The sequence below is a fragment of the Oryzias latipes genome, chromosome 7 (genome assembly GCF_053564925.1).
Source record: "Oryzias latipes strain Hd-rR chromosome 7, Olatipes_Hd-rR_3.1".
Classification (NCBI taxonomy): Eukaryota; Metazoa; Chordata; class Actinopteri; order Beloniformes; family Adrianichthyidae; genus Oryzias; species Oryzias latipes.
In genome coordinates this window covers 9163946-9188507 of record NC_136243.1, presented here as the reverse complement: position 1 = coordinate 9188507, position 24562 = coordinate 9163946, and the positions used below count along the sequence as shown (strand labels likewise).

The 24562-nt window shown below is 45.4% G+C and overlaps 1 protein-coding gene across 3 annotated transcripts; it reads left to right on the top strand.

Moving 5' to 3' along the window:
* The first annotated feature begins 685 nt into the window (after positions 1-685).
* Positions 686-22576, top strand: LOC144994020 (uncharacterized). Of its 3 annotated transcripts, none has more exons than XM_078950165.1 (7): positions 686-1006; positions 14950-15039; positions 15718-15771; positions 16119-16166; positions 20812-20865; positions 22154-22243; positions 22393-22576. In XM_078950165.1, the coding sequence occupies exons 1-7, from the start codon at positions 973-975 to the stop codon at positions 22395-22397; spliced, it is 375 nt and encodes a 124-aa protein (XP_078806291.1). In that variant the 5' UTR covers positions 686-972; the 3' UTR covers positions 22398-22576. The 3 variants fall into 3 exon arrangements, with proteins under 3 accessions (XP_078806291.1, XP_078806289.1, XP_078806290.1); XM_078950164.1 differs by having other exon boundaries at positions 691-1006; positions 22387-22576; XM_078950163.1 differs by lacking the exon at positions 22393-22576 and having other exon boundaries at positions 22154-22363.
* The last annotated feature ends 1986 nt before the right edge of the window (positions 22577-24562 follow it).

Here is a 24562-nt window from a genome sequence, read left to right as displayed (position 1 = left end):
AGTATAATAAAATGCACAATAAAAACATAATCATGTCATGTGTCCAATGAGGGATAGTCAGATGTGTTGTGGCAATTGTTCAATTTTATCCAACTGGTCTAAAACTCTTGTTTGCTTTGTCCAAACAAGCCCATATTTCACTCTAAGAAACATAAACTTTCAAAAAAGAATTTTTTTTGTGCGTTTATTGGATCTCTATTCTAGAGACTTTGAGAAGAATGTGTCAGGTGGTGGTGGAGGTGGTGGTGGTGGTGGTGGTGGTGGTGGTGGGGGGGGGGGGGGGTTGCAGAATGACCCTAATGCAGAGATGAGGAGGCAGAAAGTTCCAGGTCAAACTAAGTCTTTAATCATCAGACAAAAAAACAAAACAAAAAACACTGCAGAGCAGGCAAGCCAAACTAAAAGACCAGCACTCGAGATACAAACAGGGAATTAGAATGTGTGGACCAGCACACCAGGAAGGCAAAGACAGGAATTAAATATTCACAGAACAGACAACAGGACATATTGGGACCAGGAAGTGAAACTAGAACTGACGCAATACAGGAACTCTTCAAAATAAAACAGAAACTCAAAAGGAGTGTAAATTTTGTTTCTTTCAATCATTTTCAAATGGTGTGGTGCCCTGTGATTTTTATTAAGGAAAGACGCCCCCCCCCCCCCCCCCCCCTTTGCAAAACTTAGAGCCTTTTCTCTGTGATTTGTTCGTGAAGAAAAGATGTGTTGGCTCAATGTTGAGAGCGGACTTTACTTTCTGTTTCAACACATTTTTAACGACTTTTCTTCCAGTTGTGTTGACTAAACTTTTTCTTTGCTATCACAACAAAATCAGATAAAAAAAACTAGTCCAGACGTGAAAACCAACAAAAAAAAAAAAAAGAGAGACGGGTCTTGTGTATAGGGGAGTAACTTTGCGGTGAGAGGAGTTTGTGGCTTTCAGTGAAGAAGGAAGCTCTTCAACATCAAACTAAGATGAAAGGAACTCTGGTTTGTTTTCTGCTTCTCAGTGAGTACATTTTTCCTTTCTCTTGTTGTATGTGCATTTTACCTGAATTTATAATTAAATTGATTTTTGGTGGTGGTTATGTTTAATACCACAGAAAAAAAGATGCAGGTCCTGTCAATTTTGTTTTTCCTTCTGTACTTTTGTTTTCACTAAACCTCAAACTCAGGGTTAGGAAATTCGTCACTGGTATTGGTGTTCAAAGAAGGGTTTTGACAAACCAGTAGAGCATTACAAAGATTGTCAGAACTGTCAAAAGTCATAGAACCTTGTTCTAGCCAATTTTTGGATGATATTAGTCAACAGATTAATGTGTCAAACTCTGGGAGGAAATAGCACTGTTACGAAGATAAGTTGCATTGGAATTTGTTAGGGTCCTTGGGCAAGACCCTTAATGCTACTGCCTACATCATCATCCTACCACAATAAACAGCTGCACAGGTTGTAAGCAGGTAGAGAAGCAGGGGAGGGGCATAGGCTGCATTTACACTGCAGGTCTTGATGCCCATATCCGATTTTCTGACTATATCCGATTTTTTTGACGAGCCACTTACATCATCTTTTAAAAGTGACCCGTATCCGATTTTTGCATTTACACTCTACAATGCTGAAACTATCAAACATAGACATTCTGAGGACTACGTAACATAGCAGCATTTCCGCCTTCCGCGGACCTCCATCAGACTTTTGTGTGACTGCGGTTGTCATGGAGGCAACGCAGCGACGAAGGAGGTGTTGCCTTGGGCGCTCCTGGATGAAGCAGGCGTACGAGAGGGGATGGGGCGCGGGAGAGGATAAACGGGGGCTGCTCGGCCGTCTTATGTGCTCTCTCTGAGTTTTGAACGAGGAAGTGTTAGCAGACGTGCTGTACTAACACTTTGATGCAAGTGTTGAACCTTTCCTGCGCAATGACTTCTCTTTTTCCAACCATGGTCAGAAACGCACGCGGATTCTCCTTGGAGGTTCACTTTCCTGTTCGGAACCCTCAGCCTCCAGAGTGGGTTAAGAAAGACTCCAAAACAGTTCTTTTGGGGGAGACACCTTTTTTTATTAAGGTTCTCCGACACTCTTCCGCTCCGCGCTCACACCCCCTCTCCTCTCCTTACAAACACACAGACAGCACGCGCGGTCCCCATCATACAACCCGCCACTAAGCAACACAAGTGTGGCAGCACGAGAAAACGGATCACCAACGCCGCCTGGGGCTGTTGAGCCCCAGGAAAAGATTTTAAAATAAGGCAGGTGCAGGTCCTGCTCTAAACCAAGGCAGAGGCTGTGGTTTGTTTTAAAATACAGTAAACCCTCGTTTTTCGCGGGGGTTACGTTCCAAAAAGAACCCGCGATAGGCAAAATCTGTGAAGTAGAAACCTTTATTTTTTTTTACAATTATTATACAATTAAATACTCTATTATACATTGAAAAGGAAGGACAAACCATTTTCCAGGCACAAGCATTTGTTTCACAAATAAAGGTACTTTAAAAACGTTTTTTCAACAAATAACTTCTGTACTGTACTGTCAAATAATAATTTTAATCATCAATGTAAACAGAAGACTTCAAATTGCGGAGATTAGCCCCGCCCACCGCGACCCGAGTAAATGGATTAAACGGGAGAAAATTAAAAAATTTAAAATGATTGTAAGAAAAATACAAAGTACAGTGGGACAAATAGTGACTCAGGTGTATTTCACTGCTCTACAGACTGAGCCGCTGCATCCTGACTCCACTCTGCAGTGTTTTCTTCTTCTGAAGCCCGCGGTGCAGCTGTGTTTGTTCGGGAGAAGAACATAGTGATAGACAGTTGTTGTCGCTTTTTTTTTGCTTTGCAAAAAGATACTTATACACCGACATGCCACCATCAAGAGAATTTGCACGAACGTTGTGTAAATTTGGCGACCTGTTTTACGTACATGTTAAACTGCAAAGTTATTGACGCGCAGGTAGAAAAGAAGCGGAGTGACTTTTTAGCCAATCAGAATGCAGAACACAATGCACGATGCAAATCCGTGAAGTAGCGAAACCGTGAAAAGTAAACCGCGTTATAGCAAGGGATCACTGTATAATTTATTAGATTTCAGTTAAAAATGAAAATGTTAAGAAACCTTTTAATAAAACAACAATCCTTGATAAAAGTCAGTTAAAATATTCTGGAGGAGGAGCTTACCGAGGTGGTTAAAACAACGTAAAAACAAAGCAAACACCCTTTTTGTGAATCACTGCACACGTGACACGGACACAGCAGTCCACCACCTCGGCCTCCCACCTCCTGAGGCGAGAATTAAATTGACAATATAAATAAAAGACACAAAATTACAAATAAAGATTAAAAAGGTGATTAATGTTCAGGGGCGCTGGTAAGCCGCCCAACCAACGCCGATCAGCTGGTGGGAGCCGTCCACAGTCCAGTGAGATGCCACAGCAGAGAGGGGTCTCCGTGAGCTGGGCGTATCGCTTCAACCGCGTCCGTCGTGGCGGGGGGTGAGACCTGGACAGAAATAACAGTAAAAACAATCAAAGCAAAGCAGTAGTTTTAATCCCCTATTTGCGGGGAAAGAAGGGTGTGCAGCCTAAAACACGTTCCGGTCACTGAGAGGAGGGTGGATCTGGGGAACAGAGTCACATCACGCTTGCAGACTACAGTAGCCATGCCGCAGATGCGCCAAAGCCTGGCCGATTTCTCATGAACCAGGAGCTGCCTGCCAACCCCTGTTCCACTTTCCGATGCCTTGATGTATGGCACAGCACAAGTACATGTCCGAACGGAGAGGAGGAGGGCTTTTAAAGCACCGCCACCAAATTAACACAAGCGTTTTGACTGCCGCCTCATAATTAGTGGGCGTGTCCTACTTGCCACACAAGCAAATAAATAAACGGCTTCTAGCCAGTTCCATAGCAACGGCGTCCAACTTGATTAGTAACCTTCGCGTCCCGACCGGGACCTGATCGGAAAGAACAGCGGTTTCCGACTACGGTCTGCAGCCTGAGGCTGAAAGGTAACACGCTGACAGCAAAATCAGTGCACAAAAGCACCTTGATAAGTCATGTGATCTCAGTTGGTGGTGTCCTGAGTTGACGTCACTGACGCACGACTCGCATTTACTGGGGAATATCCAATTTGGCTGCTTACATGGCACACACAAAAGCACATATCCGATTCGTATCCGATTCATTTCCACATAAGAATGAGGCCTGAATTTGATCTGAGGAAAATGAAATCCATGCGCTTTTTTCCTGCTTACACGTTCACCGGTCATATCCGATCTCTGCCACATGAGAGGAAAAAATCGGAATTGGCCAGTCGAGTGTAAATGCGGCCTTTGACTCACTGCTTCTGATTCCAGACCACACAACAAACCAACTGCTGCTTTCTAATAAATACATACATTTTTAACAATTGCTTTCATTTATTAACCTAATGTACTTTTTTTGGGTTAGTGCATTTTTTGAGAAGTGAAAGAAAAAATAGGAGTTTGCATCAAAGTGAATGTGTTTCCATCATCTCACTCATCTTGATTTTAGGGGTTTGACAGACGGAAAAGTCTATTTAAAGTTGTAAAAAATGGACAAAAGATCAAAGGAAACATCAGCGTCTAGTTTAGAAATAAAGAGGAAGAAAAACACTCCAAGGATAAAGGAATGCAGGCAGTGTCCAAAGTTAACACAGGCAAGGTGCCAAATATATTTTGTTCTTGTGTTTGTATGAATGCAGGCGGACCTGAAAAGGGGGGTAAGGGAACCGGGGCGGCCGTGGTGCAGCGGTAGGGCGGTCGACCTCTGATCGAATGATTGCGGTATGGATTCCTGCCATGTGTTGAAGTGTCCTTGGGCAAGACACTGAACCCCACCTTGCCTCTGATGGAAGGTTGGCACAAGTGCAGTGGAGCCCCCTCAAGCGTGTGAATGGTTTTGTGACTGTAGAGCTTTGGGCCTTCGAGGAAGGTAGAAAGCAGAAAGCGCGGGACAAGTATGCGCCATTTACCATCCAGTGTTTAGTCCAGGGCATCAAACTAGCCAGGACCGCCTTTGGCTGCACTTGATTTTAGCTGCGGAGCCACATTCTCTGGGATCACCAGCGCCCTCTGCCTTGAGGCACAGGCACCACGTGCCTGACCTAATGTATTTCCAATGCACGTTTTTAGTGGATAAAAAAAACAAACGGGTCACAACTTGGCATCAATGTAATCAAACAGTCGGCGAGACATAAGAAAAGGTCTATTTTGATGATAGAAAGACTGTATGGCATTTTTAATGGGATTGGCCATCAAAAATGCTGCTTTTTACACGTTTTAATAGTAACACATAATTTACGCCATCTTGTGCTGTCCCAAAATAGGAGGGTCTTCTCGCGTACAAACCAAACGTCCCAAAATGTCTGGTTGATTTGCAATTGCCATCCTGTCAGTCTATATCTGGAAGTCCCACAGAATCTCTGCTCTCTCATTCTCTACCACTTTTGGAGGAGTTTCCCATTTTGACCTTGGGGTTTCCAGTTCATATTCTGCACACATGTTCCTGTATGTGCCAGGATGAGTGCTTCAGTGATGTCCTGTAGGCCAGCCCTTTCTAGCCATTGGTAGGACTTCTTGATATCAGCCACTTCAGTTATAGTCCGGTGGTACATCCCAGTCAGGGGTTTGTCCTCCCATGAGGATCTGTCCTCCAGCACTGGATCCTCTGCTCTGCATTGCTTGAGACATTTACTGAGCACACTGTCAGTTGGGGCCTTGAGCTTGATGCATTCATGCATCTTGGATGTTTCATCCTGGATAGTGGCTTCTACGCTCACTAGTCCTCTGCCTCCTTCCTTGCGGCTAGCATACAGTCTCAGGGTGCTGGATTTTGGACCTTCTATGCATGGTGAGGAGCTTTAATGTCTTAACATCCATTATCTTTATCTCTTGGCCATCTTATTATTCCTGCAGGGTAACTGTTTACTGCCCGGGTCTTATTTTTGCCATTGGGCTGGCTTCTCAGAATTTGCCTTTCTCGTTGGAGGTATTTAGCTGTTGCAGCTTTCCTTGTGGCCTGCTCCAGGTTGCCATTTGCCTGCGGAATTCCAAGGTACTTGTAACTGTCCTCAATGTCTGCTGTTGATCCTTTTGGGAGTGAGACCCCTCCTGTGTGGACTACATTGCCTCTGTTTGTCACCCTTCGGCTGCAGTTCTCGAGCCCGAATGACATCCCAATGTCAGTACTGTAGATCCTGGTGGTGTGGATCAGGGAGTCAATGTCACGCTCGCTCTTAGATTACAGCTTGATGTCATCCATGTAGAGGAGGTGACCGATGTTGGCCCCATTTCTGAGTTGGTATCCATTAGAGCTGTGACGGTGTCGAATTTTTGATCACCCCGGTGATGAACCACCAGGGGGCACGGTTTCGCGGTTAACCGCAGCCCCCCCCCAAAAAAAATAATAAAAAAAAACACAAAATGCAAAAAGAGGGATGCTGTAGTATCGCGAGACCCAGCGAGACGAGTGTGGTGAGTCGACTTGGCGGCACGTAAGCATTTGAACAAACATTTTCGATCTTGTTTCATTTTCCCGCCATATTAAAATATTTCCAGCAAACTAACATAACCTGTTAAGAGTATTAAGCTTCTGTCAGCCTGGAGGACCTGGAGAAATTCATTGACGAGTGTTACTATACCTGCGTCATGGTGAAGCCCAGAACCGCCACCACCACCCCCTCCGCCAAGCGTGAACGGCCTGAGGACTTTCCCGGGGCTGCGTCCTCTCCAGGCAGCGGCGTGAGCGATATCCTGGATTCGATTGATAAAAAGCTCTCCAGCTTTGATTGCCGCCTCAATTTGCTGGAGATCTGTGGTCTGAGGTCTGCGGGAGTCTCTGGAATTCAGCCAGCAGCAGGTGCGGGAGCTCGCAGCGGAGAACCAGGCCCTCAGAGAAACCGTCAAGATTCTGGGCAATGATACCGCCCGTCTCTCCGAGGAGAACCGATCCATAAAGGAAACCCTCCTGGATCTTCAGTGGAGGAGCATGAGGGACAACCTAGTGATTTCGGGGATTCCAGAGGAGGCAGGAGAAGACCCGGAGGCCACTGTGAAGTCCTTCTTTGAGGTCCACCTGAAGCTCCCCAAGGAGGAGGTGCAGAAGATCTCTTTCCACAGGGTACACCGCCTCGGAGGAAGAAGGTCCGACCACCAGCGCCCGCATCCTATTGTGGCTAAATTCGAACATTTCAAACAGAAGGAGCTGGAGAAGGGCCGAGGCCGGGAGCTGAAAGGAACGCATTTCAGTGTTAATGACCAGTTCCCGGTAGAAATCCTCCGTAGAAGGAAAATCCTGTTCCCGCTGAGGAGGAAGCATCTTGCTGCTGGTTCTAGAGCGATTGTGGCCGTTCCGGGACCCGGCGATCACCCCCTGGCTGTGCTGAAAGCTTTCAGACCCGCGCTGAGAACATCTGCGCTGCCCAGAAGAAACCCGCTAAACTCATTTCAATGAACGGAAAACTGGATCATCAATAATCCACACCTCGATCTCAGGAAAACAGTCTTTTTTCTTCTTCTTCTTCACCTCAGTCCCACTCATGTTTCTGTTGTTGTTTTGTTGTTGTTTTCGTTTTCCCTTCTATCTCTTTTTTTCTTTCCTCCCCCCCCCCCTCTCCTCTCTGTAAATCACCTGGAAGCAACTCATCCTCGGTAAGTATTTTTTATCCACGGAACGGGCGCGCGCGCACTCAGGCGCACACATGGGCGTGCGCATGCGATCCCGCACACACACGCCGACATACTGCAAACACATCACACAGGCTCTCATAGGTAGCATGCGACACGCAGCTCAAATAGCCAGAAAACGTTCACGCGCACACATGCACAGCGCTTCTCTGTCACGTGCAGTGGGTTTGCAATGCGGGCACGCGCACACGGACTGGCACAAACGCATTACTTAGCTTTACAACTTTTCAGTCAGAGCAGTTATGAACAGTCTTAACATCGTTAGCTGGAATGTGCGTGGACTTGGCTCCGGGCCAAAGAGATTGAAAGTGTTAAATCACCTGGATGGTCTAAAAGCAGATATAGCTCTACTGCAGGAGACCCATTTATCGAATTCATTGAGTCACCTCATGTGCTGCTTACAATTTCCAGTTATATATTCTGCCAGTTACAACTCCAAACAACGAGGAGTTGCTGTTTTAATTAATAAAAATCTTAATTTTACTCATAAGGATACAGTTACTGACCCAGAAGGCAGATTTGTAATCATTAATATATCCATTCAGAATAAGGACTTTTGTATAGCGAGTGTTTACGGCCCTAATGTTGACGACTCTTCCTTCTTTCACAGATTGTTCACCTCACTCTCAATTCACTCTGACTCCACAATCATTATCGGAGGAGACGTCAACCTTGTTTTGGACCCTGAACTTGACAGACTCAGCACAGCAGCAAATCAGCGTACATGGCGGTCTGCAAGTATTCTAAAGCAGTACATGAATGATCTGGGTCTCTGCGACGCGTGGCGCTCATGTCATCCAAGCACTAAAGGGTTCACCTTTTTCTCTCCAGTTCACCACTCACACTCCCGTTTAGACTATTTATTAATCAGTAACTCTTTTTTAAAACATATTCAAAGTTTAAAACATATTGATCATGCACCAGTCTCTGTAAATATTTCTAGGGAAAAATCCACACCCTCAGGTACAACCTGGAGGTTTAATACGTCTCTGTTAAAGGACCAGGAATTTCTTGAATTCTTTAAAAAAGAGTGGGCAACCTTCTTAGACTTCAACAATACTAGACATCTCACCGTGCCTTCTTTGGGAAACAGCAAAGGCAGTCATGAGAGGGAAAATCATTTCTTATTCAACGCACAAAAAATGCAAAGAGAAAGCAGATTTATAAGAACTAGAAAATAAAATCAAAACCCTGGAGACTGCTTCTGCTGCTTCTGCACAGAAACACATTCTGGGAGATCTGAAAAATTTAAAGTTGCAGTTAAATGACATCATCAATAAACAAGCACAATTCCAGATACAAAGGCTACAACTTGAAAGATTTGAAAACTCTAATGAATCTGGCAAATTTCTGGCTAATCAGCTTAAAATTAATAGAGAGAAATCATCAATCACCTCTATTACGGACCAAACAGGAAATGTCACTCATGACCCGGTCAAGATTAATAACGCATTTGAAAACTTGTATAAAAATTTGTACACATCACAGATCAATCCGTCAGAGCAAAGTATTGACTCATTTCTTAATAATGTAAACCTACCCAGGTTAAATGAGGATCAAATCACAAACTTAGATTCTCCGCTCTCGCTGTCTGAACTTCGTGAAGCTCTGTTACTTATGCCAAATGGTAAAGCACCAGGGCCTGACGGCTTTCCTGCTGAGTTTTATAAAGAATTCTGGGAACAGCTGGCACCAACATTTTATAAAACGGTCACATCTATCAATGAGAGCCAATCAATGCCACCTAACATGAACTCAGCCAACATAATTCTTCTTCTAAAACCAGACAAAGACCCCACTAGTCCTTCAAGCTATCGCCCTATTTCTTTAATCAATGCAGATGTAAAAATTATCTGCAAAGCACTAGCACAGAGAATAGAAAAAATCACTCCTCACATAGTTCACTTCGACCAAACTGGATTCATCAAAGGAAGACACTCGGATGACAATGTCCATAGACTAGTTAATATAATAGACTTTGCCACCATTGAAAACCAGGAAATTACCATACCATCGCTGGATGCTGAAAAAGCCTTTGACAGAGTAAATTGGAAGTTCCTTATTGCTGCCCTCCATAAGTTTGGCTTTGGAGAAGCATTCATCAATTGGATCAAAATATTATATCACAACCCCAATGCATCAGTTAGTACTAATAAACAGACTTCAAACAGGTTTTTTCTTGGAAGAGGAACCAGACAGGGTTGCCCACTCTCTCCTTCTCTTTTTGCTATATTCATTGAGCCTCTAGCTGTAGCAATAAGACAGAATGAGAGCATTATAGGAATAAAAACCAAACACAGCCATCATAAAATTAGTCTCTATGCAGATGACATATTACTGTTTTTAAGGAATTTACATTCTGTAAATGAAACAGCAATGATCATTAATGAATTCTCTTCCATATCAGACTATTCCATTAATTGGAATAAGTCTGTGTTCACCACTCAACAGGAATATGGAACAAAGGCTCACAATTCCAGTTAAAACAGGAAATATCAAATATCTGGGTATCTACTTTTCCCCCAAACTATCAGAACTGGTGCAGCTAAACTTCACCCCATTACTGAAAGCATACAGGACGATCTAGCTGGACCAACCTGCCTCTGTCCCTTATGGGCAAGGTAGCCACGGTTAAAATGAAAATCTTACCCAAAGTTAATTATCTCTTCTCAATGATTCCCACACAACCGCCATTAAAATGGTTCAAAACATTAGACTCATCCATATCAAGCTTTTTATGGAACAATAAACCTGCAAGAATTAGTCTAAAAACTTTTAAATCTGCAAAAAGCTGTGGAGGATTAGAATTACCTAATTTCCACAAATACTTTCTTGCAAATAGATTACAATACATCTTAAAATGGTTAAAAAATAATCCAGAAACCAACTCATGGTTAGACTTGGAACAGGCGTTATATGGAAAGATTAACCTCTCAGATCTTCCATTTATTAGCCAAATAGTTAAAAAACAGGATTGTTTCAAAACTATGAATATAAACGCCACTTTAACAGCCTGGTGGGAATTTCTCAAAATGTCAAAATCATCAATTCAACCGTGCAAAATGACACCCATCTGGAACAATCCTGACATCCTTAGCCTGCGATGCGCCTTGGGGGGGGAGCTACTTGGCAGTGGTACCCCTCCCATGGTTGCCGTATGGAGTGGGCCCCCCCTCTTTTGGTTTTATTTGCACCTTAGACATGTAGGGCCCTTGGTAGGGGGGGTGCTTGGACATCACTGCCAGCAAGCAGCGGATGTCCTCCTAGCACCCTACCTGCCAATTTTAACCGCACCTCAGACATTTAGGGCCCCTTGGTGGGGGGGGGTGAGGGGACATCACTGTGAGTAATCAGGAGATGTCCCCTCAGTGCCCTACCCGCCAATTTTAACTGCAACCCCCTTAGTACACACACCCCTTCCCCCTCAAAATATACACTTCAACACATAACACACACACATGCACACACACACCCCCACAAACACACATACACGCACACACACATTTTGCAAGGAGGGTGGGACATAGGACCATCTGTCCCCTACCCCTTCTCTGGTGGGGGGTACTGGTCCCTTGGCGGCGGCTGCCGTGTCCCCTAGGTGCCGGTCTCCTGGGCCCGGAGGTGCTCTCTCCGCGCGGGGGGGGGTCACATTACACCTGAGCCAGGGGTGTCCGTGTCCCTGGGGGTGGGTTCGGGTCCTTGCCCCTGGGCGCTGGGCCCCGCCAAACTTCCAACAGTGGCCGAGCCTGGTCGGGCCATGTTTACAACACCCCTTGTGGGCCCCCCTTTTTCCTCGGAGTACTCCCCTCCGGGGTGGGGGTGGCTGGCCCCTTCCTTGCTCCTCCCTGGACCAACCGTGGGCCGGGTGGGTGGCTGCCTGGAGCGCGGAGCGGGTCTCCCTTGGGGGGTCCTGACTCGTACCTGGGGTTGGGGCGGGGGGATGCCCGGAACTCCTGGGTGGTGATGGGGTGCTCGTCTGGGGCTGTGGGTGCCCTTCTCGGGTGGGGCCCTGCGTTGGGCTCTTCCGGTGCGGCGGGGGGGCTGTTCTCCTGGTTGGGCTGGGGCGCCGCTCTCTTTCCCCCGTGCTTCCCTGCTCTCTGGCTCTGGGGGCCTCGCGGCGGTCCTGCTGGTCCTGGCCTGGGTGGCGGATTTGGTCGCCCGGGGGGCGGTTGTCCCCTACCTGCTGCCGTGTGGCGTTGGGGGGTTCCGGCTGCCACTGCTGCTGCGGCGGGGGTCTGGGTGTGGGGGTGGCTGGGCGCTCCTCCTCCTTCTTTTCACATCCCACCATCCATTTTAGAAGAACATAAACACTCACCTGAGCACAGGTGTTAGCTCACCTTTGCACTAATAGTTTGCATGATTGAATGAATGAAAGATTTCACACTAGTTGGTTTAAAGGCATAGGTATGTGTGTGTGAACACTATCTGTTTTGTGTACATGTTGACATGTGGACATTTTTGCAGCTAGCAGGTGTGTTGATGACATTTCAGTGTGTGTGTGGACAGGCCCTGCCCCTTTTGTACTACATTTGAGCCTTGCCGTAATGATAAACAACCAGTAAACTTGTCTGCTCTATGCTGCTTCATGGTCTTATCCCCCCCCTCCCACTATCCCCCCCCCCCCCCCCCTCTCTAATATCCCTCTCTCTTCTTCCCTCCTTTCCTTTTCCGTCCGGTCCAACACCAAAGATTTTAAAAAGAAGAAAGAAAAAAAAGAAAAAAAACACAAAATCCCCCGGCGGCCGCATCGGAAATAAATACAATTACAACGTACTATTCTTTATTAACAAATAACAGTAACAACTAACAACTACATATCTAACTTGTGAACCCTATACACTATAGGTGTTGTAGATTGACTGTGTGTGTGAGCGCGGAGCGTCTTGTGTAGGAATAGAAAGAAGGTGCGCACACGTGTGTTGGGGGTGGGGGTTGATTCTTCTGCAGCGGACCGCTCTGGAGCTGCACGCAAGTTTCACCTGTGCTCTCTGGTACAGACATCTCAAAATATTATGTATTGCCCAGTAATAAGCAGACTGCAGACACTGTCATCTTTCCGGTAGCCGTGAAGCCTGACACCCATGAAGAACGCGGGGCAGGAGGCTCCGCCTTTGTTTATACAGACACGTAACATTACGCTGCGCAAAATAGTTCCCAAACAAAACATGTAGTGATATTCATGGAAATCTAACAGCGCGCGTTCATGTTACGGAGTGAAGGAGAACAGTAATACCCCCCCCCCAACACAAAATCCTCCGGTGGGTGGCCGTGCCGCACACTTAAGAACGCACGCAGCTTGTAATGGAAATGAATACAATGGAAATTAATAATTAGAAAGCAGTAAATTTGTTTTATTTCCTTACGAGACGGAAACTTCTGTTATAGAATGAGGATGTGTGCTTCCGAAAGCGCGCGCCTGTTTGTGTAACTGTAAAGGGAGCCGCGTGTCACGTGCAGCGCAGAGTCAGACAGTGAGAGCGCAAGAAAGAAAAAAGGAAAGTCTGAACACAGGACTAGCAGAAAAGGAAATTATCAGCAAAGATGAACGTGTTTAATGTGTTTATTATAGTTCCAATCACGCACCATATGCAAAACGTAAAAAAAAAAAAGTGCGTAAAAAAAGTGCGGTGATGCGGTTATCGTCACAGCCCTAGTATCCATAGCCAGTCCTGTCGATTATTTGGCTGAGGCGGTTCAGACCCATGCAGAACAGTAGTGGGGACACAGCATCACCTTGGTATACAGTAAACCCTTGTTTTTCGCAGGGGTTACGTTCCAAAAAGAACCCGTGATAGGCAAAATCCGTGAAGTAGAAACCTCTATTTTTTTTTTACAATAATAATCCTATTAAATACTCTTTATACATTGAAAAGAAAGAACAAACCATTTTACAGGCTCAAGCATTTGTTTCACAAATAAAAGTACTTTAGAAACGTTTTTTTTAATAAATAACTTCTGTACTGTCAAATAATAATTTGAATCATCAATATGAAGGCTTCAAATCGCGGAGATTAGCCCCGCCCACCGCCACCCGAGTATTGGATTAAACGGGAGAAAATTTAAAAAACAATTATGAAAAAAACACAAAGTACAATTGGACAAATAGTGACTCAGCTGTATTTCACTGCTCTACAGACTGAGCCGCTGCATCCTGACTCCGCTCTGCAGTGTTTTCTTCTATTGAAGCCCGCGGTGCAGCTGTGTTTGTTCAGGACAAGAACATAGTGATTGACAGTTGTTGTCGCTCTTTTTTCTATGGGTTTTAGAGAAACTCCAAATTGCAAGATGATTTGCACGTACGTAATGTACATATTAAACTGCAACGTTATTGACGCACAGGAAGAAGCGGAGTGACTTTTCAGCCAATCAAAATGCAGAACACAATGCACGATGCAAATCCGTGAAGTAGTGAAACCGTTAAAAGTAAACCGCGTTATAGCGAGGGATCGCTGTATGCCACATTTTATGGACACTTATGCAAGTGGCTTGCTTTTGTCTTCAAGAGTGGTTTTCCACAGCTTCATTGAGTTTCCTATGAAGGCTCTAAGAGTCCTCTTGATGTTGTACAGTTGTATTGTGTTTATTGACAAATGCTCCTGGTTTGGGGGGCATTCTGGAAACTCCACAAGATGTCTAACTCTGATTAGACAAAAAGTGGGAGGGTTCTCTCTGGGTTTTTTGCTCTATTGATGTCTAAACTGATCTCTTTTAAACTAGTGGTTATTGGTGGAACTGCAGCATTTGGTCATTCTGGATTTGTTTTTAAATTGAGGACTGAAAGGTGGAGGCTTGGAAAGGAAGAGAGAAAGTTCACTGTGGTGTTACATTTATCTAATGGGATAAGGTAACATTCTAAGAAGAACAAAAAAAACAAAGCAAAGAGGAAGACACTGTGTTACAAAAACAAAAAAAATAGCTATAAAATGGAATAATTGTTGTTATGAAAACATCTTCTAGAACAGTGTTTTCCAACCCTGATCCTCAGGGCACACTTTCCTGCATGTTTTCCATGTTGCCTTGCTTATGCACACCTGATTCAGCTCATCATCAGGCTCTACAGAAGCCTGACAATAACAGTCATCAAAGGCAGGATGTGTTTGAGGAGGGTAGGGTTGAAAAATGGCAGGACAGTTTTCCCTGAGGACCAGGGTGAGGAAAGTCATCATCAACCCAAAGCTGCAGAAAACATGATAAACTGTTTCAGTAATTCTGTGGTCTTTGTTAAACTAAGCTATACTTTAACACCTTTGCAGGAGTGCTATGTCTTCTCCATCCGGGTACAGCAGAAGAATCTGTTTTGGACACCATAGAGGGTTATGACTATGACTATGATTACACCATAGGTAAGTTATTTTTCCTTAAAAACAGAAATGTTTTCACATCTTGCTGATAAAAAGTTTTTTTCATGTCAAATTATTTTTAATTACAAGTATTTTTTGTCAGAATCACTTTTATGTCATAACTTAATATCATATCATTGTCATGACAGACCATCTGGAGTTCTTCAATGCAAAAAGTCTCAAAAAGTCTCATTGTTAAAGTCATCAAAAGTTGAGTTTATAATAACTAAAAACTTCCCACTGACAAATGTCTGTTTGAAACAAAAAAGATTATTTTATAGATATTATTTAAATTTGTCTTCAGTTTTTCATTTGATCTCAATAGGACTGAACTTAATAAGTCCTTTTTACGTTGGCACATCAGAAACGACTTGGCACTAACTCATGCCCTTTTGTTCTGTTGTAAACCAAACATGAAGTCCTGATTGATTAAAAAAATCAAACCCAAAATAAGTGTTGATATCATGCAGTTTTAACAATTTATTCATGTCTGATAGAGAAAAAAGATGATTATAATATGCTTTAATTCTAACTTTGCATTCTGAATCTTGTTTCATACAATAATATTCCCCTAATTATATGAAACATTAGGGTTGTAGTTTACTTTTGCTTATGCAGATTCATTTTTATGTCAATTTTAAATAAACCTGACACAGTTTTGCTGGTTTTGATTGTTTTCAGATTCTGAACTACACCCAATTGAGATTCTTCCAAATGAAGTGTATGACATTTCAGGTAAAACATCATGATAATTGTTGTCGTTACTGTCATTGTTTTTCACAATCAAGCTGTAAATGAAGTAACAAAACTTGAATTAGGCCAAACTCTGGATTTGAATCAAAATGAACAACAGATTTTGTTATAGAGTTTCAACAATTCATTCATGTCTGATAGAGAACAAAGATAATGATAATATGATTCAATTCTAACTTTGCATTCTGAAAGAATCTTGTTTCATACAATAATATTCCCCTAATTATATAAAACATTAGGGTTGTAGTTAACTGTTGCTTATGCAGATTCATTTTTATGTCAATTTTAAACAAACCTGACACAGTTTTGCTGGTTTTGATTGTTCCCAGATTCTGACCTACAAGAGATTCTTCCATACGAACAGTATGACTTTTCAGGTAAAACATCATGATAATTGTTGTCGTTACTGTCTTTGTTTTTCACAATCAAGCTGTAAATAAAGTAAAAAAAAACTTGAATGCACACTCAAAAAACTATAACTTTGAATGAACATAAGAAAATTATGGAAAGGATTTCCACCTGATTAGATAGCTTTCCCTGAACAAAAAGAAATCATATTGGTCCTACTTAATGTACCTATGTTGGGCTAACTTAATGTATTTCGGTTCAACCTAATATATTTATGTTGATTCAATTTAAATACTACAATCGGACCCAACTTTAACTTATCATTGTTGCTCACTCTAAAAAGATTCTATTTAAATGAATCACTTCAATTGGTAACATGTAATTGAATCAAGTTTACTCTACTTCAATTTGTATGTCTTTTCAACTCAACATAATACGTTGATTAACTTAATTGTTTTGTAACTTTCTCTTTTATTTTTATATTATGCATCTAGAATTGTCATACATTTCTGAAGTTGAAATAATATGATTAGTAATTTCTTCCCCGTGAACCGCCACCTTAACGTGGTGGGGGAGTTTGAGAGCTCGGGTGATCCCAGGAGCTAAGCTGTCTGGGGCTTAAGCCCCTGGTAGGGTCTCCCATGGCAGACAGGTCCTGGGTGACGAGCCAGACAAAGAGCGGTTCAGAAACCCCTGATGAAAAGAAACAACGAGGACCCGATTACGTCGCCCGAATTGGCGTCACCGGGGCCCCACTCTGGAGCCAGGCCCAGGGTCGGGGGTCGCAGGCGAGCGCCTGGTGGCCGGGGCTCTTCCCACGGGCCCCGGTCGGGCACAGCCCGAAGGAGCGACGTGGGACCACTCTCCCATGGGCCCACCACCCGTAGGAGACCTCAAAAGGGGCCGGTGCAATGTGGTTTGGGTGGCAGTCGAGGGCGGGTGCCTCGGCGGCCCAAACCCCGATCATGGAACCTGGCTTTTGGGACATGGAATGTCACCTCTCTGGGAGGGAAGGAGCCTGAGCTGGTGCGAGAGGTTGAGAGATACCGTCTAGATATAGTCAGGCTCACCTCCACACATAGCCTGGGCTCTGAAACTCAGTCCTTAGAGAGGGGTTGGACTCTCTACCACTCTGGAGTTGCCCAAGGTGAGAGGCGGCGGGCTGGCGTAGGCTTACTCGTGAGCCCCCAGCTCAGCCGCCAAGTGTTGGAGTTCACCCCGGTGGACGAGAGGGTCATGTCCCTCCGCCTCCGGGTGGGGGACAGGTCTCTAACTGTGGTTTCGGCTTACGGGCCGAACAGCAGTTCGGAGTACCAGGCCTTCTTGGTGTCTCTCGAAGGGGTACTGGAAAGTGCCCCAACTGGGGACTCCATTGTCTTCCTGGGGGACTTCAATGCCCACGTGGGCAATGACAGTGGCACCTGGAGGGGTGTGATTGGTAGGAACGCCCCTCCTGATCTGAACCCGAGTGGTGTTTTGTTATTGGACTTCTCTGCTCGTCATAGTTTGTCCATAACGAACACCATGTTCGAGCACAAGGGTGTCCATCAGTACACCTGGCATCAGGACGCCCTAGGCAGGAGGTCAATGATCGACTTTGTAGTTGTTTCAGGTGACCTTCGGCCCTGTGTCTTGGACACTCGGGTGAAGAGAGGGGCGGAGCTGTCCACCGATCACTACCTGGTGGTGAGTTGGATTCGCTGGCGGGGAAGGAGGCCGGAAAGACTTGGAAGACCCAAACGTACTGTGAGGGTCTGCTGGGAACGTCTGGCTGAGCCCTCCGTCAGGGAAGTCTTTAACTCCCACATCCGGGAGAACTTCAAACAGGTACCGGGGGAGGTTGGGGACATTGAGTCCGAGTGGACCATGTTTTCCACCTCCATTGTCTCTGCTGCTGCTCGGAGCTGTGGTCGCAAGGTCTCTGGTGCCTGTCGCGGCGGTAACCCCAGAACCCGGTGGTGGACACCGGAAGTAAGGGATGCCGTCAAGCTGAAGAAGGAGTCCTACCAGGCCTGGCTGGCCTGCGGGACTCCAGAGGCAGCTGACAGGTACCGGCAGTCTAAGCGAGCTGCGGCCCGGACTGTTGCGGAGGCGAAAACTCGGTCCTGGGAGGAGTTCGGTGAGGCCATGGAGAAGGACTATCGGTTGGCCTCGAAGAAATTCTGGCAAACCATCCGACGACTCAGGAGGGGAAAGCAGTTCTCCACAGGCACCGTTTTCGGTGCAGGTGGGGAGCTGTTGACTTCGACTGGGGACATTGTCGGGCGGTGGAAGGAGTACTTCGAGGATCTCCTCAATCCCACTGACACGCCTTCTTTTGAAGAAGTGGAGAATGAGGATTTTGGGGTCGGGCTGTCCATTACCCGGGCTGAAGTCACTGAGGTAGTCAACGAGCTCCTCGGTGGCAGGGCCCCGGGGGTGGATGAAGTCCGCCCTGAGCACCTCAAGTCTCTGGATGCTGTGGGAGTGTCTTGGCTGACACGTCTCTGCAGCATCGCGTGGCGGTCGGGAACCGTACCACTGGACTGGCAGACAGGGGTGGTGGTTCCCCTCTTTAAGATGGGGGACCGGAGGGTGTGTTCCAACCATAGGGGAATTACACTCCTCAGCCTCCCTGGGAAAGTCTATGCCAGGGTACTGGAGAGGAGAGTCCGTCCGATAGTCGAACCTCGGATTCAGGAACAACAGTGCGGTTTCCGTCCTGGTCGTGGAACAGTGGACCAGCTCTACACCCTATCTAGGGTGCTGGAGGGTTTGTGGGAGTTCGCTCATCCAGTCCATATGTGTTTTGTGGATTTGGAGAAGGCGTTCGACCACGTCCCCCGTGGCATCCTGTGGGGGGTGCTCTGGGAGTATGGGGTCCGGGGAGCCTTACTGAGGGCTGTCCGGTCTCTGTATGACCGGAGTAGGAGCTTGGTCCGCATAGCCGGCAGTAAGTCAGACCTGTTCCCGGTCCACGTTGGACTCCGGCAGGGCTGCCCTCTATCACCGGTTCTGTTCATAGTTTTTATGGACAGAATTTCTAGGCGCAGCCAGGGGCCGGAAGGGATCTGGTTTGGGGACCACAGGATTTCCTCTCTGCTTTTTGCAGATGATGTTGTCCTGTTGGCTTCATCGAACCGGGACCTCCAGCGTGCATTGGGGCGGTTTGCGGCCGAGTGTGAAGCGGCTGGGATGAGGGTCAGCACCGCTAAATCTGAGGCCATGGTCCTTGACCGGAGAAAGGTAGTTTGCCATCTCTCGGTCGGTGGAGTGTCCTTGCCCCAGGTGGAGGAGTTTAAATACCTTGGGGTCTTGTTCACGAGTGAGGGAAGATCGGAGCGTGAGATTGACAGGCGGATCGGAGCAGCGTCCGTAGTTATGCGGTCGCTCTATCGGTCCGTCGTGGTGAAGAGAGAGCTGAGCCGAAAAGCAAAGCTCTCAATTTACCGGTCGATCTACGTTCCAGTACTCACCTATGGTCATGAGCTATGGGTCATGACCGAAAGAACGAGGTCCCGAATACAAGCGGCTGAAATGAGCTTCCTCCGCAGGGTGGCTGGGCGCTCCCTTAGAGATAGGGTGAGAAGCTCGGTCACCCGCAGAGAGCTCGGAGTAGAACCGCTTCTCCTCCACATCGAAAGGAGCCAGTTGAGGTGGCTCGGGCATCTAGTTCGGATGCCTCCTGGACGCCTCCCTGGAGAGGTGTTCCGGGCATGTCCCACTGGGCGGAGGCCCCGGGGAAGACCCAGGACACGCTGGAGAGACTACGTCTCTCGGCTGGCCTGGGAACGTCTCGGGGTCCCCCCGGAGGAGCTGGAGGAAGTGGCTGGGGTGAGGGAAGTCTGGGCATCTCTGCTCAGTCTGCTGCCCCCGCGACCCGGTCCCGGATAAGCGGAGGAAGATGGATGGATGGATGGATAGTAATTTCTACATCAATGATGTGTTTTATTCAGCATTGTATCATATTTCAAAGCAAGAGCTGACATGCCATGAATCCTGTCTTTAACATTGATCTATTAACAATATACTGCACAAGGGGGGTGGTCATCGTCCTCTCCCAAACTCTAACTCATGGTGCAGAAAAAAAATAAACATAACAGTTTAAATTACTACTAAAAACACAGTAAAACAGCTAGACAACAAAACCCATGGACAAAAACCCAAACTTAAACTCCAATCTGCCCAGATAGGCAAAGAAAACGGTATCCCATAATTCCATGCGATTATTAATGTGTCCAATTTAATGGTATCATGTTGGATTAACATGATTGAAATTAGTAACTGTTAAATGGGTTATTTTTATCTACAATCGACATGATTTATTCAAGTATGATTTACAAACATAACATTTTCTGGTTGAATCGACGAGTTACATTTTCGTAAAGTTAATTGGCTCGTAATTTCTTTTTTTTTAAAGTGCTATTTGGCCAAACTCTGGATTTGGATCAAAATTAACAAAACAGATTTTGTTATAGAGTTTCATCAATTCATTCATGTCTGATAGAGAACAAAGATGATTATAATATGCTTCAATTCTAACTTTGCATTCTGAAAGAATCTTGTTTCATACAATAATATTCCCCTCATTATATAAAACATTAGGATTGTATTTTACTGTTGCTTATGCAGATTCATTTTTATGTCAATTTTAAATAAACCTGACACAGTTTTGCTGGTTTTGATTGTTCCCAGGATCTGAACCAAACCCAACTGAGATTCTTCCAACAAAACAGCCTGACTTTTCAGGTAAAACATGATAATTGTTGTTGTTACTGTCTTTGTTTTTCACAATCAAGCTGTAAATGAAGTAACAAAACATAAATGCAATTAGGCCAAACTCTGGATTTGAATCAAAATGAACACCAGTTTATGTTATACAACAATCATGCATTTTATTCAGACTTACTTTAAGTAACCGTAAGTTGATTGAACGCTTCCAAAATATAGATCTTTTGGTGACAAATTTTCAGGTTGGACTGAACTTAATAAAGAGTAAGTTTTGATTTTAATATTTAAAGTTTTAAGTTTGTGAATATGAGACTGAAACATACAACAACTGATATGCAGATAAATATGAAGACTTCTATTGTTCGATCTAAACGTGAAATTATTCATATTGTCAAGTACACTCAGATGCTGTGTGAGAAACAGTTTTTTATAATGTTTAAAATAGAAAATGACACATTTTCATTACATTGTTGTCAGAAGAAACCCAGTGAGAATGTTTTAGAGCTGAGGGTTCAACTCTCACCTGTCAATCAAAAGACTAAGTCACTGTTTTTGTTCCAACTTCCAATCAAACATAAAATGACTCTTGACATAGAAATAATGATCCAGTTACTTGTTTAACAAGACACCAGATACTTTATGAGGAGTTCGTCTCATCTGTAAAAATTCAACACTTTTGAAATCATCAGAGAATAAATGTGATGCTTAAACACAGAACTACTTCAGAATTGAACCAACAACTAATCACTCAGTATTTAGCTGCTCTTCCTCCTGAGGTTCTTCCATCTGCTTGAAAAACTCTTTCCACCACCAGACAAAAATTCAAAGTTGGAGGTTAGCAGCACTTCACCCATCCCAACTGAAGTCCTTTAGAGGTGCAGAAGCTAAGATTTACATATACATATTCAGCAGACATTTACACCCAAAGAAAATAAAAAAAAAGGGAGAAAACAGACAAAAAACTGGTCAGCATCATAAAGGGTAATAAATTACCGTAAGATAAATGTCTGAAAACAGACAGAGCTTCATTTCAAAGTTTTAATGTGCTTTGGAAGTTGTAAAATGATTCAGTTTTTAACCTTCCTTAAAGATTGCAAATGGAGCTGCTGTGCTGGAAGACTCAGCTAAAGATGTTTTTCTTTAATTCAAGTGGGGATGTTGAATAGACAGAAACATGAGCTGACACAGTCGTGTCATCTGGAGGAAAAGAAAAGAAAAGCCAAGTGTCATCAGCATCAAAGTGGTGATGATGTTTGTGTTTGATTTTATTGAGAACATGTTCTGAATGGTTTGATTCTCCTTGAAGGTGTTTGGTGGAGGATCATCTATGTTCCTGTGGGTTTAGCAGCACTCTCAGTCATCACTGCATCAGTCTGCATATGGACCAGAACACAAGGTGACAACACAAACACATGAAACTGTTACAGACACAGACTATGACTGATTCTGACTTTTTCCATGAAACATGAGCTGAGTTCATATTCTGTTCTTATAAAGTAGAACAAAGAGTCAGAGTGATCAGTTCTGTGTTTCTCACAGGAGCAGAATGATGAATTGAAGACCTGCCCGCTTCTCCTTGACTCGATTGATGACCACATTTTAAAGTTATCTTCATCTTTTGCTCGGCCGGCTTATGTACTCTGAGTTTTGAATGAGGAAATCTTGGAAGACGTTGGGCTGTACTAACAGTTTGATCCAAGCAATGAAATAAACGCCTTAGTCTGTTCCAGAGCAACAGTGTCCTGCTTGATTAGTTACCGTTTGCGTCCCGACCAGGACCGGAAACAACAGCGGTTTCCGACTACGGTCTGAAGCCAGACAAAGAGCAGTTCAGTACCTCCTGATGAAAAGAAAAACCAAACAACCGATTAGGTCGCCCGGATTGGCGTCACCGGGGCCCCACTCTGGAGCCAGGCCCGGGGTTGGGGCTCGCAGGTAAGTGCCTAGTGACCGGGGCTCTTCCAACGGGCCCCGGTCGGGCACAGCCCGAAGGAGTGATGTGGGACCACTCTCCCATGGGCCCACCACCCGTAGGAGACCTCAAAAGGGGCCGGTGCATTGTGACTTGGGTGGCAGTCGAGGGCGGGTGCCTCGGCAACCCAAACCCCGGTCATGGAACTTGGCTTTTGGGACATGGAACGTCACCTCTCTGGGAGGGAAAGAGCCTGAGCTGGTGCGAGAGGTTGAGATATACCGTCAAGATATAGTCGGGCTCACCTACACACATAGCTAGGGCTCTGAAACTCAGTCCTTAGAGAGGGGTTGGACTCTCTACCACTCTGGAGTTGCTCAAGGTGAGAAGCGGCGGATTGGTGTGGGCTTACTCGTGAGCCCCCAGCTCAGCCGCCAAGTGTTTAAGTTCACCCCGGTGGACGAGAGGGTCATGTCCATCCGCCTTCGGGTGGGCGACAGGTCTCTAACTGTGGTTTCTGCTTATGGGCCGAAGAGCAGTTTGGAGTACCAGGCCTTCTTGGTGTCTCTCGAAGGGGTACTGGAAAGTGCCCCAACTGGGGACTCCATTGTCCTCCTGGGGGACTTCAATGCCCACGTGGGCACTGACAGTGGCACTTGGAGGGGCGTGATTGGTAGGAATGCCCCCCCTGATGTGAACCCGAGGGGTGTTTTGTTATTGGACTTCTGTGCTCATCATAGTTTGTTCATAACGAACACAATGTCTATGCCAGGGTACTGGAGAGGAGAGTCCATCCGATAGTTGAACCTCGGATTCAGGAACAACAGTGCGGTGTCCGTCTTGGTCGTGGAACAGTGGACCAGCTCTATACCCTATCTAGGGTGCTAGAGGGATTGTGGGAGTTCGCTTACCCAGTCCATATGTGTTTTGTGGATTTGGAGAAGGCGTTCGACCGCGTCCCCCGTAGTATCCTGTGGGGGGTGCTCTGAGAGTATGGGTTCCGGGGAGCCTTACTGAGGGCTGTCCGGTCTCTGTATGACCGGAGTATGAGCTTGGTTCGCATAGCCGGCAGTAAGTCCAGCTGTCCTCGAACAGCAAAATCAGCGCACAAAAGCACATATAATAAGTCATGTAATCTCAGTTGGTGGTGTCCTGAGTTGACGTCACAGACGTACGACTCACATTTTCTCAGGAATATCCGATTTGTCTGATTTCATGGCACGCGGAAATGCACGTATCCGATTCATATCCAATTTATTTCCACATATGAATGAGGCCTGAATCCGATCTGAGAAAAATGGAATCCATGCCCTTTTTTCCTGCTAACACGTTCACCGGTCATATCCGATCTGTGACACATGGGAGGAAAAAAATCGGAATTGGGCCACTTGAAAGTGGAACTTTTTTTCTTTATTCTAGTTATTAACACTACACCACTAGGGACATTTTGGGGGCGCTGTTTCCACATCCTCTTAGGCCGCATTTACACTGCAGGTCTTGATGCCCATATCCGATTTCCTGACTATATCCGATTTTTTTGACAACCCGCTTACATCATCTTTTAAAAGTGACCCGTATCCGATTTTTGCATTTACACTATACAATGCTGAAACTATCAAACTTAGACGTTCTGAGGACTACGTAGCAGTATTTCCGCCTTCCGCGGACCTCTTTCAGACTTTTGTGATTGCGGTTGTCATGGAGGCAAGGCGGCGACGGAAGGAGGCGTTGCCTTGGGCGCTTCTGAGGGGATGCGAGGGAGAGGAAAAGAAGGAGGGCTGCTCAGCTCTCTCTGAGTTTTGA